The sequence below is a fragment of the Theobroma cacao genome, chromosome 3 (assembly GCF_053813885.1).
Source record: "Theobroma cacao isolate CCN51 chromosome 3, ASM5381388v1, whole genome shotgun sequence".
Taxonomy (NCBI): Eukaryota; Viridiplantae; Streptophyta; class Magnoliopsida; order Malvales; family Malvaceae; genus Theobroma; species Theobroma cacao.
The window spans coordinates 37,177,558-37,191,039 of NC_142641.1; the positions used below are offsets into that span (position 1 = coordinate 37,177,558).

The 13,482-nt window shown below is 35.1% G+C and overlaps 4 protein-coding genes across 5 annotated transcripts; 3 read left to right on the plus strand and 1 right to left on the minus strand.

The window, feature by feature from the left end:
* Positions 1–2,843: 2,843 nt before the first annotated feature.
* On the minus strand, positions 2,844–3,734 carry LOC108661177 (uncharacterized). Its single transcript, XM_018117099.1, has 2 exons — positions 3,567–3,734; positions 2,844–3,476 (listed from the first exon to the last, which is right to left on the minus strand). Exons 1-2 carry the CDS (start codon positions 3,732–3,734, stop codon positions 2,844–2,846), a joined length of 801 nt encoding a protein of 266 aa, XP_017972588.1.
* A 342-nt stretch (positions 3,735–4,076) lies between these two features.
* KUOX1 (KAR-UP oxidoreductase 1) lies at positions 4,077–5,873 on the plus strand. The gene is given in 5 exon segments (XM_088804617.1): positions 4,077–4,403; positions 4,406–4,535; positions 4,868–5,158; positions 5,160–5,476; positions 5,758–5,873. Coding segments are annotated over 4 exon segments (876 nt in total). The 5' UTR covers positions 4,077–4,219; the 3' UTR covers positions 5,431–5,476; positions 5,758–5,873.
* Positions 5,874–7,601: 1,728 nt separating this feature from the next.
* LOC18605278 (uncharacterized) lies at positions 7,602–8,564 on the plus strand. Its single transcript, XM_007038196.3, has 2 exons — positions 7,602–7,842; positions 8,368–8,564. Exons 1-2 carry the CDS (start codon positions 7,602–7,604, stop codon positions 8,562–8,564), a joined length of 438 nt encoding a protein of 145 aa, XP_007038258.2.
* A 1,617-nt stretch (positions 8,565–10,181) lies between these two features.
* On the plus strand, positions 10,182–13,387 carry LOC18605279 (GTP-binding protein YPTM2-like). 2 transcript variants are annotated; one of them, XM_007038197.3, is made up of 8 exons: positions 10,182–10,407; positions 11,284–11,356; positions 11,639–11,686; positions 11,770–11,817; positions 12,259–12,330; positions 12,456–12,611; positions 12,696–12,799; positions 13,053–13,387. In XM_007038197.3, exons 1-8 carry the CDS (start codon positions 10,394–10,396, stop codon positions 13,147–13,149), a joined length of 612 nt encoding a protein of 203 aa, XP_007038259.1. In that variant the 5' UTR covers positions 10,182–10,393; the 3' UTR covers positions 13,150–13,387. The 2 variants fall into 2 exon arrangements, with proteins under 2 accessions (XP_007038259.1, XP_088660465.1); XM_088804339.1 differs by having other exon boundaries at positions 10,185–10,407; positions 12,706–12,799.
* Positions 13,388–13,482: the final 95 nt, after the last annotated feature.

Below are 13,482 nucleotides of genomic sequence, written 5' to 3' on the forward strand. Positions count from 1 at the left end.
ATTTGATCTTGATATGTTTTGTTCTGCTATGAAAAACAGGATTTTTCACCATGGCAATGGCAGATTTGTTGTCCACATACAGCTTGGTTGGAGGCACATGAAGAAATCCAAGATCAGTTAAGATCTTCTTCACCCAAATGGCTTGATTTGCAACTGTAGCTGCTGCTATGTACTTTGCTTCTGCAGATGATTGAGCAGTGGTTTCTTGCTTCTTTGAATTCCAACAAAAAACACCATTTCCTAATGTAAATACATATCCAGAAGTGCTTTTACAATCATCCACACAGCCTGCCCAGTCACTATCCGAGAATCCAACAAACTCAACTGAACTTTCATCTGCATAAGTGAATTGAAGACCAATATTTGCAGTGCCTTTTAAATATCTAAGCACTCTTTTTGCTGCTGAAAAATGCTCAGTTGTTGGAACCTGCATGAACCTAGACAAATAACTTGCAGCAAACATCAAGTCAGGTCTTGATGCACAAATATAAAGCAATGATCCTATCAAGCTTCTAAAGGCTGAAGGATTTTCGAGTGCAGATCCTTTATCAACTGACAGCTTCTCATGAGGAATAAGTGGAGTGGCTACTGTCTTGCAATCTGTCATTTTAAACTTGTCCAGAACCTCACCAATGTAATTTGATTGGCATATGAAAATTCCAGAATTGCCTTGAAGGATTTGTAACCCCAGAAAATAACTCATCTGTCCAAGATTTGTCATTCTAAATCTGCTTTGCATTTCAAGCTTGAGTTTTGAAATTCTTTGATCATCTCCTCTTGTAACTAACATGTCATCAACATACAATGAAATAATCAAAGGATTTTGATCATCAGCTTTCTGTATATATAAAGTAGCTTCATTACTGCTCTTTTGAAAACCTTGACCCTTCAAATAGTCATCAAATTTGCAGTACCAGGCACGTGGTGCCTACTTCAAGCCATAGAGTGCCTTATGAAGTTTATACACTTTGTCTCGGTTAGGCTCACTTTCAAAACCATAAGGCTGCTCAATGAAAATTTCTTCCTGCAAATCACCATTTAAGAAAGCAGATTTGATATCCAAATGGAATATTTTCCATTTAAACTTAGCTGACAATGCTAGCAGCAGTCGAATGGTATCCATTCTTGCAACTGGTGCAAATGTTTTATGATAGTCTACTCTAAGCAATTGAGCAAAGCCTTTAACAACAAGCCATGCTTTATGCTTATTCAGAGAGCCATCTGAGTTCAGCTTCATTCTAAACACCCATTTCACTCCAAGAACATGATGATGCTTAGGTCTATCTACCAAGCTCCATGTCTTGTTGAGATTTATCATCTTCATCTCTTTCTTCATAGCTTCTTTCCATTCTAGTGACAAAACAGCTTCTTCAGGTGTAGCAGGTTCAAATACAACTACATTGCAGCTTTCATAAATCTCTTATAATGGTCAAGTACCTCTCACAGGAGGTTCATCTACAATCTGTTCTACATCAAGTATCTCATCACTGCTGGCAGGTTGAAGATTAACATCTTCATCTAGAAATTTAGTATGCTGCACTTGATTATTTTCCCAGTTCCAGTATGCACCTTCATTAAATGTTACATGTCTGCTACCAAAGACTTTGCCAGATTCAATTTGATAAATCCTGTAAGCTTTTGACTGCTGACTGTACCCTATAAAAACTCCCAACTTTGCCTTGGGTTGCAGCTTGTCTCTTAGTTCTTCAGGAACATGGAGATAACAAATGGATCCAAAGATCCTCAAGTGATCCACAGATGGTCTGGTGTTGTACCAAGCTTCATAAGGAGTTTCATTATTAACAGCTTGAGTGATCAGAATATTTCGCAGGTAAACTGCAGTGTTAGCTGCTTTAGCCCAGAAGCTTTTAGGAAGCTTATTCTCAAACAGGAGACACCTGGACATCTCAATAATTGTTCTGTTCTTCCTCTCACTAACACCATTCTGCTCAGGACAATATGGAGCTGTCAGTTGGTGATGAATGCCCTCATTCTCCAGATAGCTTGTGAATTCTGAAGAAGTGTACTCACCTCCATTGTCTGTCCTTAGTTTCTTAATTCTGCAGCCAGATTCATTCTCAACTTTTGCTTTGAATTTTTGAAATATTGAGAACACTTCTGACTTATGCTGTATGAAGTAAATCCAAGTCATTATGGACATATCATCAATAAAGATAACAAAATATTTGCTTCCATTTAAAGAGGGCTCACTCATAGGTCTAGCAACATCTGAATGAACTAACTCCAATCTGTGCTTTGCCCTATTCAAACTTGCTTTAGGAAAAGACCTTCTAGTCAGCTTACCATATTGACAGGAGCTGCATATAGGACCATCTCCATGCAGTTTAGGAAGATTCAACAACAAACCAAAGGCACTTACTTGCAACAAGGACTTATAATTGCAATGGCCTAGCCTTTTGTGCCACAAGTAAGTTTGTTCTGAAAAAGATTCTGTTGTAGACAAGCACAAATTTCCCCATTTAACAGGGAAGCAATTTCTCACCATAGGAACAGACATTATATAGACACCAAAGGGTTCATAAACTGTGCATGCATTGTTTTTGAATACCAACATGTAATCTTCATCAACTAACTGACCAACACTTAATAAATTTTGATTTATTTCAGGAACTAGAAGCACATTCAAAACATACCTGGTGCTTGAAGTAGTTTGAATTGCAACTATTCCTTTCCCTACTGCATCCAGTATAAGGCCATTTTCAATCTTAACTGAAGAGCAGTGATCAGTATCAAGCTCAGAGAATAACTCAGCCTTTGAGGTCATATGATTGGAGCATGCACTGTCGAGAAGCCAGTGGTTGTTGTCTGCTGAGTTAGAGTTTTCAATAGTCATGAACAACACCTGCAGCTTCAGCTTTCTCGACTTGCTTTGTAACCTGTGGTTTTTTGTCTGCAGCCTCAACTTTGTTCTTGCAGACTTTTTCTACATGCCCTAGCTGCTTACAAGCATTGCATTTGACTCCAGGTCTGAACCAGCAGTAAGCTTCAGAATGGTTCCTCTTCTTGCAATAGGGGCAGACTGGAAACTTGCCCTTTTTGTTTTGGGATCTTCCAGCAGCTGTACCAGCTTTATCTTTCTCTCTATTTTCATTTGAATTCTTTTTAAATGAAGGATCAACAGGAGCCTTATCTTTTGCACGAGCTGCCAATGCATGATCAACTCTTTCATCTCTTCTTGCTGCCTTCCTTTGTTCATCAGCTTCCAAAGCGCTAACCAAGTCTGATATTGAGAGCTCTATAATATCCTTAACTTGCTCTAGATAGGTGATTGTAGGCTCAAACCTTTCTGGTAGGCTCAACATAATCTTTTCTACCACTTTCAAATCAATGAGGGAGTCTCCCATGAGTTTGCTCTGATTTACAAGTTTCATCAGATCTTCAACAAACTCACCTACTGGCTGATTCTCTTTCATTCTCAGAAGCTCATATTTCCTTCTGAGATTTTGCAAACGCACCTGTTTGCTCCTTGCAGACCCCAAAAACTCCTTCTCAAGTTTACTTTAAGCCTCGTTTGCAGTCTCACGTCCCATAATCCTGTTGAAAACCGATTCAGACACTGCTGAATGTATGAATGACAAGGCTCTATATCTCTTTGCAATATCTTCTTCATATTGCTTCACCTGAGCCTGTGAAGCATTCTCCTTCAGCACTGGCAATTCAGTTTCAAACTCAATAGCATTCCAGAGGTTAACACCTCTTAGAAATGCCTTCATTTTTATGGCCCAAACTGCATAATTGGAACCATAAAAAAAAAGAGGTGACTGCTGTGTAATGGTTGAAGTTGAAGTTGACATGTTTGATAAAGAAGTTTGGTTATTGTAGATGAGACTTTTAAGGTAATTTGTAAGTGTTTAAACTGACTCAAAGGATCAATTCACAGCTCTGATACCATGTTCTTGTTAATGCAGAAAAGAGGCAGCAGGCATGCAAAGAAGAAAGTAAAAACAAATAGACAAAACAGAGAGCAGAACTTGGTTAATATCGATCCCTTGCATTAACTGACGAGAAATGCATTAATATATACAAGAGCTGTTTAACTAACACTTGTACAAAAAATATCCAAGTGTTTGACACATCATTAGAGCAAACATGCAGTGCTTACACGTCCTAGGACAAATGTGCAGCAACATGCACTGTGAATTACCAAACCAGCACAACAAAACAAAGTGGACACTTGTCCTGTACATAGTTAGACAAAATGACATTCAAGCTAGTTTTTATCTCAACAAGAATGTCTGCTGACGAAAATTCGAGCTCATTTACAATTGGTAACTTTGCACAAGAGAAGGGTTTGCCATACGTTCCGAAATGCTATGTAGTTTCACCTTCAAATCGTTCGAGCTTGGACTTGGTTCCTGAGAAAGCTCAAGTGCCGACCATTGATATCGGTTGAGACAGAATGACAGTGAACGCTCAGCCGCCATCAAAGAGCTTGGTGATGCTTGTCTCCGTGGGGGCTTCCTTCAAGCATCCCCTTTAGAAACTAAAGAAAACCCTTTTATAGCCACTAGAAAGTCAGGTGCCCTTTAGTAGTTTTTAAAGTCCAATAAATTATTGAAATGTAAGTCCATTTTGAAAATCCTAACTGTCATGTTGGAAATTATCACTATATTCTGGGGGCAAAAAATGCCCTCCTCCTGATATTTGGTTTGGGGAGCACAGAAAACAAATAAGAGAAAGGATTGAGGTAGAGTCCACAGCGGAAATAGCCACTTTCGTGTCTATATATTTTGCAGTTGTTTTATATTATCAGCATGCTCAGAACATTTTTCAGCTACTTTCTTTTTTCTTTCTGAGAGACAAGATATCCCTCTGACACATGTTTGCTTGAATGGTCATGTTTCAGAGCAAAGATGGGCAAATATTATGCAGAAGTTAGGAAACTGGCCTTGGAAATAATGGGAACAATCAGAGAGAGCCTTGGTATAGTTCCAAACCAGCTAGGCAAAAAAATGGAGGATGGCGTGCAGGTCATGGCGGTAAATTGTTACCCACCGTGCCCTGAACCAGAAATGGCACTAGGATTGCCACCACATTCGGATTACACTTTCTTAACCATTGTCCTCCAGAACTCATCAGGCCTTGAAATCTTGGACACTGAGGATGGCAAGTGGAAGATTGTCCCAGTGCTTCATCCTTGTAGGTGACCATTTTGAAGTGCTGAGCAACTGCTTATACAAGAGTGTTATGCACAGGGCTATCCTGAACTGTGAAAGGACTAGAATCTCCACTGCTAGCCTGCATAGTTTGGGCATGGATGACAAAATGGGAACTGCCAAAGAGCTTGTGGATGAGAAGCGTCCTAAGGGATACAAAGAAAGTAGCTTCAGGGATTTCCTAGATTTCATTGCAACAACTGATATTGGAGATGGGAAGAGCTTCATTGGCACACTTAAGCTTGAAAACTAAGGGGTTTGCTTCTGAATCTAAAAAGTAGCATGTTCTTAACGAAAAGGTTAGTATGGCCTCAGGTTTAAGTTATGTGGTTCTCATGGACATTGGAAAATTTTAGTATCTGAATTCTGATAATATTAATATCCAGAGAAGAGAACAAAAGTAGCAGATGCGCTTTCCTATTTTAACTTTAGTTGAGAGTTTCAAAACTATTAATTTCCACGCACTTACATTTGGATGTGCTAATCAGGCTTCCTTGCTTTACGCCCACTTCTTTCTTTTCCCTAGTACTCTCTTTCCTTTTGTTCCTCCTTGTTTTCTGATCCCCTGTTTCTCCATCAGATGAAATAGGAGCTGTGGAGGAAACTCAAAGAAATTCTAGAAGTTGGGCGGATTCGACTCTTTCTTCTTTCGCAAACATCTGCGCTGAATAATCAGTCTTATCTGCATACTTCACCTCCACTTTGTTTCTGCTTACGACTACTTAATATAAAACAAGTGGGATAATCAATTTGCTTGGATACTGTAATGATGATGAACAGTACTATATATTTATGATTTATCTAGTACTAAATTAGTAGGAATTACAGTACAATCCGAGCAAAACACAAACTTTGGACAGTCGAAGTTCAACTAATGTTGATTTGACAGTTGTATCGATGAAAGTGGCCATCAGAAACATATAGGATTTAGTAACACTACTACCTGGATCCATTTCCAAGAGCATAGTTCAATAGCTACAAATTTCAGCGCTTCCATTATGCATTGTGCACACGACCCGACGTTCCCTACATGCCGTCAAAATTTTCTTTGCTTTTTCTTTTTCCCTCTTTTTTTTTTAAAAAAAAAGCAAGCAATTTCAAAAGTTTTCACTATGAACATGTGAATCAATCTTGACAGAAAGAATGTCCCCCAAAGAAGAGATTTTAATACAGTATAATATCAAATAGATTTTCATATTTGAAAAATCACTCGTTGAATTTTCACATAGCCAGTAATTTCATGAAATTCATTCAAGTTCTATTAATTCTGATGAAAATTGAAACACTAATAATGGAAATAGAATTGAAAAAACTTATTTGAAATTTCCAAATGTAATACAAATGAATTTCATAAAGTGTTTTGTAGAAAATCATTAACTATTGTTCCCAATGAATTCTCGGAAATAGAATAAATAGGAAAGAATGTATTAAACAATTATTTTAAATTCAGCAAACCCATAAGTATGTTTTAATATGACTTAAGGAAAATAAGCCAACCATGCCAATATCATTGTTTTTTATCTTTATTTTGATGATATGACCTAAGTGGCTCCAAATTTTCCTATATGAAAAAAACGTTACACTCCAATTAAAACGGCCACTGTGCCTGTTATTGATTACTCTAGGTTGAGACAAGCTGCTACTAATGAACATAACAGTTGATGCTGTCATCAAACAAATTGGTGATGACCAAAATTACTGCAATACAAGCCAACACATATGCGTATGTCTCATTACTTATGCAATCTTTCAATACTAGGGTCTTCTCAATCAATATTGGATGGAGCACTGACTTAGCAAGCGAAGAGAAACTGAAATTTAAGATGAAGAATTAGATAAGTTTCAATAGTTTTTTTAAGAAAGGAAGATTTGAATTTGTGTTTTTGAAACAACGAAATTATATATTAATAAATGAATCAAATTTAATATTTTTATAAATAATTTTAATTTTGAATTATATTTTATGATTGAGAGGATTATTTAGTAAAAATTTGACATTGATTTTAGCTGATGTTCATTCAATTAAACAAATGCAGTATATTACAGTTGAGAAATAAGCATTAAATATAAAATTTATATGTATATTGCAAAAGATTAAGAGAAATTAAAGTGAAAAGAGTAAAGAATCTGACAAAGTCTAAACGAGGCAGAAGCCAAAATACTCGGTCTTAAATCCGATCATAATGACAAAGTTCACATTCAGGACAGAGAGGGAGATCCTCTCTAGAATTAATAACACTTGCCAATTTCACCCAATCTAAGAATTAATCTGATTTTCCATAGGAAAAAAAGGGCCAACTTTTTTCGGAAAATTAAATAAACACTCTTAAAGTGACATAGACATTCTTGTTTCTTTTCTTTTTCCTTTTTTTTTTCTCTAACCCATTCTTAAATTTCATGCTTTTTGGTACGAAGCAGAAAAAGATGTATAGATCAGCAAGCTGGAGCCGAGTTTCAGATGACTATTACTCGTCGCCCAAGGCGGGGACAGGGCTGCGAATGTCATCATCGGTGGAAGGCAATAATGAGGTGCCAATGTATGACCCCATCATAGAGATGGCGAAGAAAGAAAAGTCACGGGCTAGGTTTGCTGAGAATGCCGTCCATATAATTCCTTTGGTGCTCCTTGTTTGTGCCCTCATTCTTTGGTTCTTTTCCAATGCAGGTAAAGTTGGTATTTCGCACCAACATCCTTTGATTCTTTGCATACATATATATATATACATACATATATATATATATATATATATATATATATATATATATTCATGACCTTTCCAGGAGTGTTGGATTGCTGGATGAATCTTTCCTGTTCGTTGTATTCTGTTTGCCCATTCCATTGCTCCCTGTTGAATTATGTGACTAAGACAAATAGTACAGAATGATTCACTAAAAAATGCCATAATTTGGTTGTTTTCGACTATCCTTTTATCAAAAACAAATCATCAACACAGCCGATTTCCTTAGTGGAGCCTTCATCTTGTACGAAAAGTTTCCCAGAATTGTTATCTTGGTGTAACAGGGGACAGCATTTCTGTTTTGCATATCTACAAAGTTCCGAAAATTCTTAACATCTCAGAATTGATAAGAGATACGAATATATACATAACAGTTAGCCATTGAAGAGATTTGTTAGATGATTGTTAAACCCTTTTCTTTTTTTTTCTTTTCGGGGAGTCCTGAAATGCAGATGTGGAAGTGGTAACGAAAGCGGATTCAGTAGCAGCAAGAATCGAAGGATTGACTATCGATGGGGACATTGATCATGATAGTGATGGTACTCAGGCAGGGTTTTTGCCAGTTGGGGATTCGGTGGACGCCGACACATCAAAACAACCTAAAGATAAAAAAGCTTCAAGGAAGCTGCAGAATTACAATCTCAAATGATGATTTCCCTTCCTTGTTGTCCTCAAAAGATCAATGATATGAAGACAAAGGCAGCATCAACTCCCCTACGCCTACTTTCCTTGAGGAACATGGGAGAGAAAGGAAAATTATCCAACTCGCCTTCATCCCTAGAGAAAATTCATGTTCATGGTAATTGAAATACATGGTTTCAGGATTACCTATTCCAGAATTTAATATTTTCAGTTCCCATTTTTATCTATGATCCCTATGAAAGTGCAAGTTCTACTTTCTTATAGTTTAGTGAGATAAGAAATTCATAGTTGTTGTATGTATCATGTCCACTTAAGCTTAATTCTAGCTCTCACTATTACATATTGTGAGAGTCGAATTCGAAATTTAAAAATTTCAAACTCTATTCTTTATCACTAAAATAAAGTTTTGTCAATCTTAATTTTTTTTTTACTCACATTCATATTTGAAAACGAAAAACACTTTAAATTTCAAGTACTATTCTTTATGATTGAAAGTTTCATCCGTCTTAATTTCTTTACATTCACATTCATATTTGAAAAAAAATATAAAAAAAGATAAAAATTATATTTTTAAAATTTTAATTTAAATATAAAAGATGGATGATGTTCTAATAGTTTAAACTCTTTAAAATAATTGGTTACCCAACCATCTTATTAAAAATACTAAAGGAAAATAAACATATAAATTACAAAAGAAAAACTTTAATTATTTTTATTGCCTAGGCTAAGATTTGGGAACAAGTTAAATTATGGATTATATCAAACTTATTACCCATTAACTAATCGTTTTGGTTAAATTTAAGCTTAAAAATACTATAAGAAAATGTCATATTTTGAATTATTTTTGTTTATGCCACATTTTTTATTTATAATTAAAAGCCTCTTCAAAATAACTTAATAACAATAACAACAAGATTGCTACTTAAAAATTAACATATGATTAGCGATGTCATAGGGTAGGATATTCGTTATTTGTGAGGTATCCGAATTCGAATCTTATTATTTGATAGGATTCTCAAATTTTATAAATATTTGATTAGGTTTTTTAATTATTATTCAAAATTGTAATCGGATATCCTAGACAATACTCATTAAATACATGTAAATTAATAATTAAAACTAATTTATAAATATTTAAATTTAAAATCATAATTAGAACAATTAATAAATTTTAATAAATAATAAAAATTTATAAATTAAAATAATATGTATAAAATTAAAATTTATTATTAAAAATCATTACTTATAACCGTGGTCAAATAAGGAATATTTTAAGATGATTATTTAAATTCGATTATAAATTATTTTAATCTAAGAGATTGGATAATGCTTGATATCTGATAACCATTACTCATTGGATAATGCATGATATCTGATAATCAGTACTCATTGACATCTCTACATATAACGGTAGAAATCAAACCTAGTATTAACAAATAAATAAATAGATTAAGGTATTAAAAACAGAAAAAAATAATTCTTTTCTATAAAAGGAAGAAAAGAATATTGGAAGTATTTAGAGGAGAAATTGTATAAAAGGAAAACAAAAAGGAGTTAGGGTCGGGATTTGACTTGGGAGTTTCAGGATGCCACTATAAAATGCAAACTTTTCGGTGGTGTCGTTAACATTCTTTTTCTCTGTCTTGTCTTTAGTTCCAAACTAAATAAAAATTCTATCTTTCCTTTTTGTCGTCCTCTTCCTTTTGTCTCTTTCTCTCTCCTTCACTCTACAACAACAACAGAAACAGGGCTCTAAACTTTATCTGCCTTTCTGTCAGAACCCGGTACCATCTCTCCACCAACGGACCGGCCCGCTGCTTGGTCGAACCAACAGTGATGACTCCTGAATAGTGAGCTCCCCGATCACCCCCTTCCCCCCCCCCCCCCTTTTTTTTTTTCTTTTTTTCTTTCTTTCGTTTGTATTTGTTTTCGATTATGGTTGTTTCCCTCCAATTACTTTTTGCTATTTGCTCAAGATCCGTGATGCTTTTGTTGTTTGCCATGATGGGTTCTGTTACAAAAGCTTCTTTCTATATGGATCAGTTCTCTTTTTTTTAGCTATTTAATTATGGGTTTTATTGGTTAATTTCAGTTTAATTTCTATTTCTGATGTCCTTTTGGGTAGCGAAGCTGAATTATGGTTTAGTCATTTGTTTAGATCTGTAACATTTATGCTATTAAAGGAAGTGGGTGTCTGTGACTTTCGGCAAATTCTACAGCTTTGTCTTTGTGATAAAAATACTATTGCTTCATCGTAATATAATCTATTTTATTTAAAAAAATATTAAGCTGAATTGTGGGTGTTGAATTCTGATCAAGAATTTGAGGCGAAGAAATGTTGAGCTCAGGTTTCGGATTTTTCTATGTTTGCTTTTTATATGTTTTTGTCTTGTTACTATGAAATGATAACCTTATTTCAGACGGATAATCTAAACTAGATTTTATTGTGTTAGAATCTAAACTAGATTTCATTGTGTTATAATCCTATGCGTCATGGTAACATGCTTCTGCTTTTTGTCATACAATGTAGAAATGCGGTTAAGGCTTAGTTTGTGCCTAATGTGATCTTTGAATGTTGGAGGGAAAGTTAGTGTAACTATGTTCGGATTTTTACTGTAGAACAGATTGATTAATTTTGTTAGACAAACAAAGATTTTTTAGGTTTTCTTATAGATATTATTTTGAGATGTTTCGCTGACATGTTAAAGGTTTTAATTTTTGAGCAGTGACTATTTGTTCAAGCTTTTGCTAATTGGAGACTCTGGAGTTGGCAAATCATGTCTTCTTCTGAGATTTGCTGTAAGCCTCCTCTGTAACAATTACTTTTGTTGCTCTGTTTTCCTTCTAATTTATGATGCTTAACCATTGTTTGAAAATTGGCAATGGTAGTCCCTAATCAAATTGCTTATATGAATTTAGCATAAATTCTACTATCTCCACTTCATCTATTTTACAAGTTTTGAAGGATGCAGAAGAATTTAGTGTTAATTACGGAAACTTAAATGCTAGAGTAGAGTTTTTGAAGCTCGACTCTGAAATTGTCTCTGCCATCTGACTACATCTTTTTTGACTCAAATGCAGGATGATTCGTATCTGGACAGTTACATAAGCACAATTGGCGTGGACTTTGTGAGAATTTCCGACCTGTAGGTTAAAACAGGTGTTTATTCTTATTTGAATTTTATGTCTTGTATTTTTGTTCTGTTCTACAGAAAATTCGCACTGTGGAGCAAGATGGGAAAACTATAAAACTTCAAATTGTGAGAATCTTTCCCTTAGTTATTTGCTTTTCTTTCAGTTCATTGAATTAAACTTGTAGATGGCATTTCTTTGCTTTTGAGTCTCAGGCCTGGTTCTAGTTTGATTCCTTTCCTGGATTTATTATTTTTTTTATCAGTTGTGATGTATACTTTTTATTTATCTTATTTGTTGAATATTTTTATGTGGTTGGCATTTTTTTTTTGACATGTGTTTGTTTTTGCCTGTAAGCTTTTATGCAGAATTTGTCATTGTGATTATGGCTTTATTCTTTTAATATCATGGATAGATTTGGCTTGGTCTTAATGCGTATTCATTTTGTTCTTTACCATAACATCTTTCATTCATTTTGGTTTTTTGGGGTGGTATCTTTTGTTTTCCTGTGCTAATCTCCGCTACTGAAGTACATCAACCTCTGCTTTCTTTTCCTCTGAAACATGCAGTGGGATACTGCAGGACAAGAACGGTTCAGGACAATCACTAGCAGCTACTACCGTGGAGCACATGGCATTATAGTAAGCTCTCTCTCTCTCTCTTTCCATGTGTGTGCATTCCCTTATTTCTTCATCATTGTCCTCTTTTTGGTATGATTTTTGCATGTTATGGACAAGTTTTGTAACATTTGTTCCACATCTGGCAGATAGTTTATGATGTAACCGACCAAGAGAGCTTCAACAATGTTAAACAATGGTTGAACGAAATTGATCGTTATGCAAGTGAGAATGTGAACAAGCTTCTGGTTGGAAATAAGTGTGACCTTACTGCTAGCAAAGTTGTTTCGTATGAAACAGCCAAGGTAAAAGTGGTTCTTCTATCTGCTGATTGTTTTTATGAACTATTGAATAGTAAAACAGTCACATTGATAATGTTCTGTTAATAGGCATTTGCAGATGAACTTGGCATTCCATTTATGGAGACTAGTGCAAAAACTGCTACTAATGTTGAGCAGGCTTTTATGGCAATGGCAGCTGATATTAAGAACAGGTACTTCCTTTGCCTGTAACATTGTGTTTCATTATAAAAAAATTTAATATTAAATGCTATAGATATCCTAATGTTCTTGCAAAGTGTGATTAGCATTCAGGAATATGGCATTAAGTAGTATTTCATTATTGGACTTGTTAAAAGGGACTGCTAAAGAAACAGATTCAATTAGCACTACTTTCATCACATCTGCAGAAACATATACTGCTTCTGATTGCCATCCCCATTTATCTTTTTCCTTTTTCCACTACAGGATGGCAAGTCAGCCAGCATCCAATAATGCAAGGCCACAAATGGTGCAGATACGAGGACAACCTGTTAACCAGAAGAGTGGTTGCTGCTCTTCTTAGTTGATTTTACATATTGCCCAGCAGCATGGATGCATGTGAAAATAGCTTTCTAAATTCTGCTCTCAAGAGAGGAAATCTGTGCTACAATGTAGAATGGTATATTTATTTGCCTTTTCAGTTGTTTGTAAGCTGTTCTGAAATTATATTCTTTTACAGTTTATTGTTAATGGCCTGTACAAATTGGGTTGCTTGATAGTAGTAATGTTAATTTTATTATTTGTTTACCATATTTCCCCAACTTTTGAGTTTTTACATGGAAGCCATAGAAAAGCTTTCTTCAATTGCAATCACATATTCCTGTATGGATTTGAACCATTGTTCGGATGGATGCTT

Bases quoted from the DNA above. Each gene is read 5' to 3' on its own strand.
- LOC108661177 (XM_018117099.1), bottom strand. From the start codon at position 3,734: ATGAAGGCATTTCTAAGAGGTGTTAACCTCTGGAATGCTATTGAGTTT. The intron at 3,477-3,566 runs GTTTTCAACAGG...AGGAGCAAACAG, and splicing joins ATTCAGCAGTGTCTGAATCG to GTGCGTTTGCAAAATCTCAG.
- LOC18605278 (XM_007038196.3), top strand. From the start codon at position 7,602: ATGTATAGATCAGCAAGCTGGAGCCGAGTTTCAGATGACTATTACTCG. The intron at 7,843-8,367 runs GTAAAGTTGGTA...CCTGAAATGCAG, and splicing joins TTGGTTCTTTTCCAATGCAG to ATGTGGAAGTGGTAACGAAA.
- LOC18605279 (XM_007038197.3), top strand. The intron at 11,357-11,638 runs GTAAGCCTCCTC...ACTCAAATGCAG, and splicing joins GTCTTCTTCTGAGATTTGCT to GATGATTCGTATCTGGACAG. The intron at 12,800-13,052 runs GTACTTCCTTTG...TTTCCACTACAG, and splicing joins GCAGCTGATATTAAGAACAG to GATGGCAAGTCAGCCAGCAT.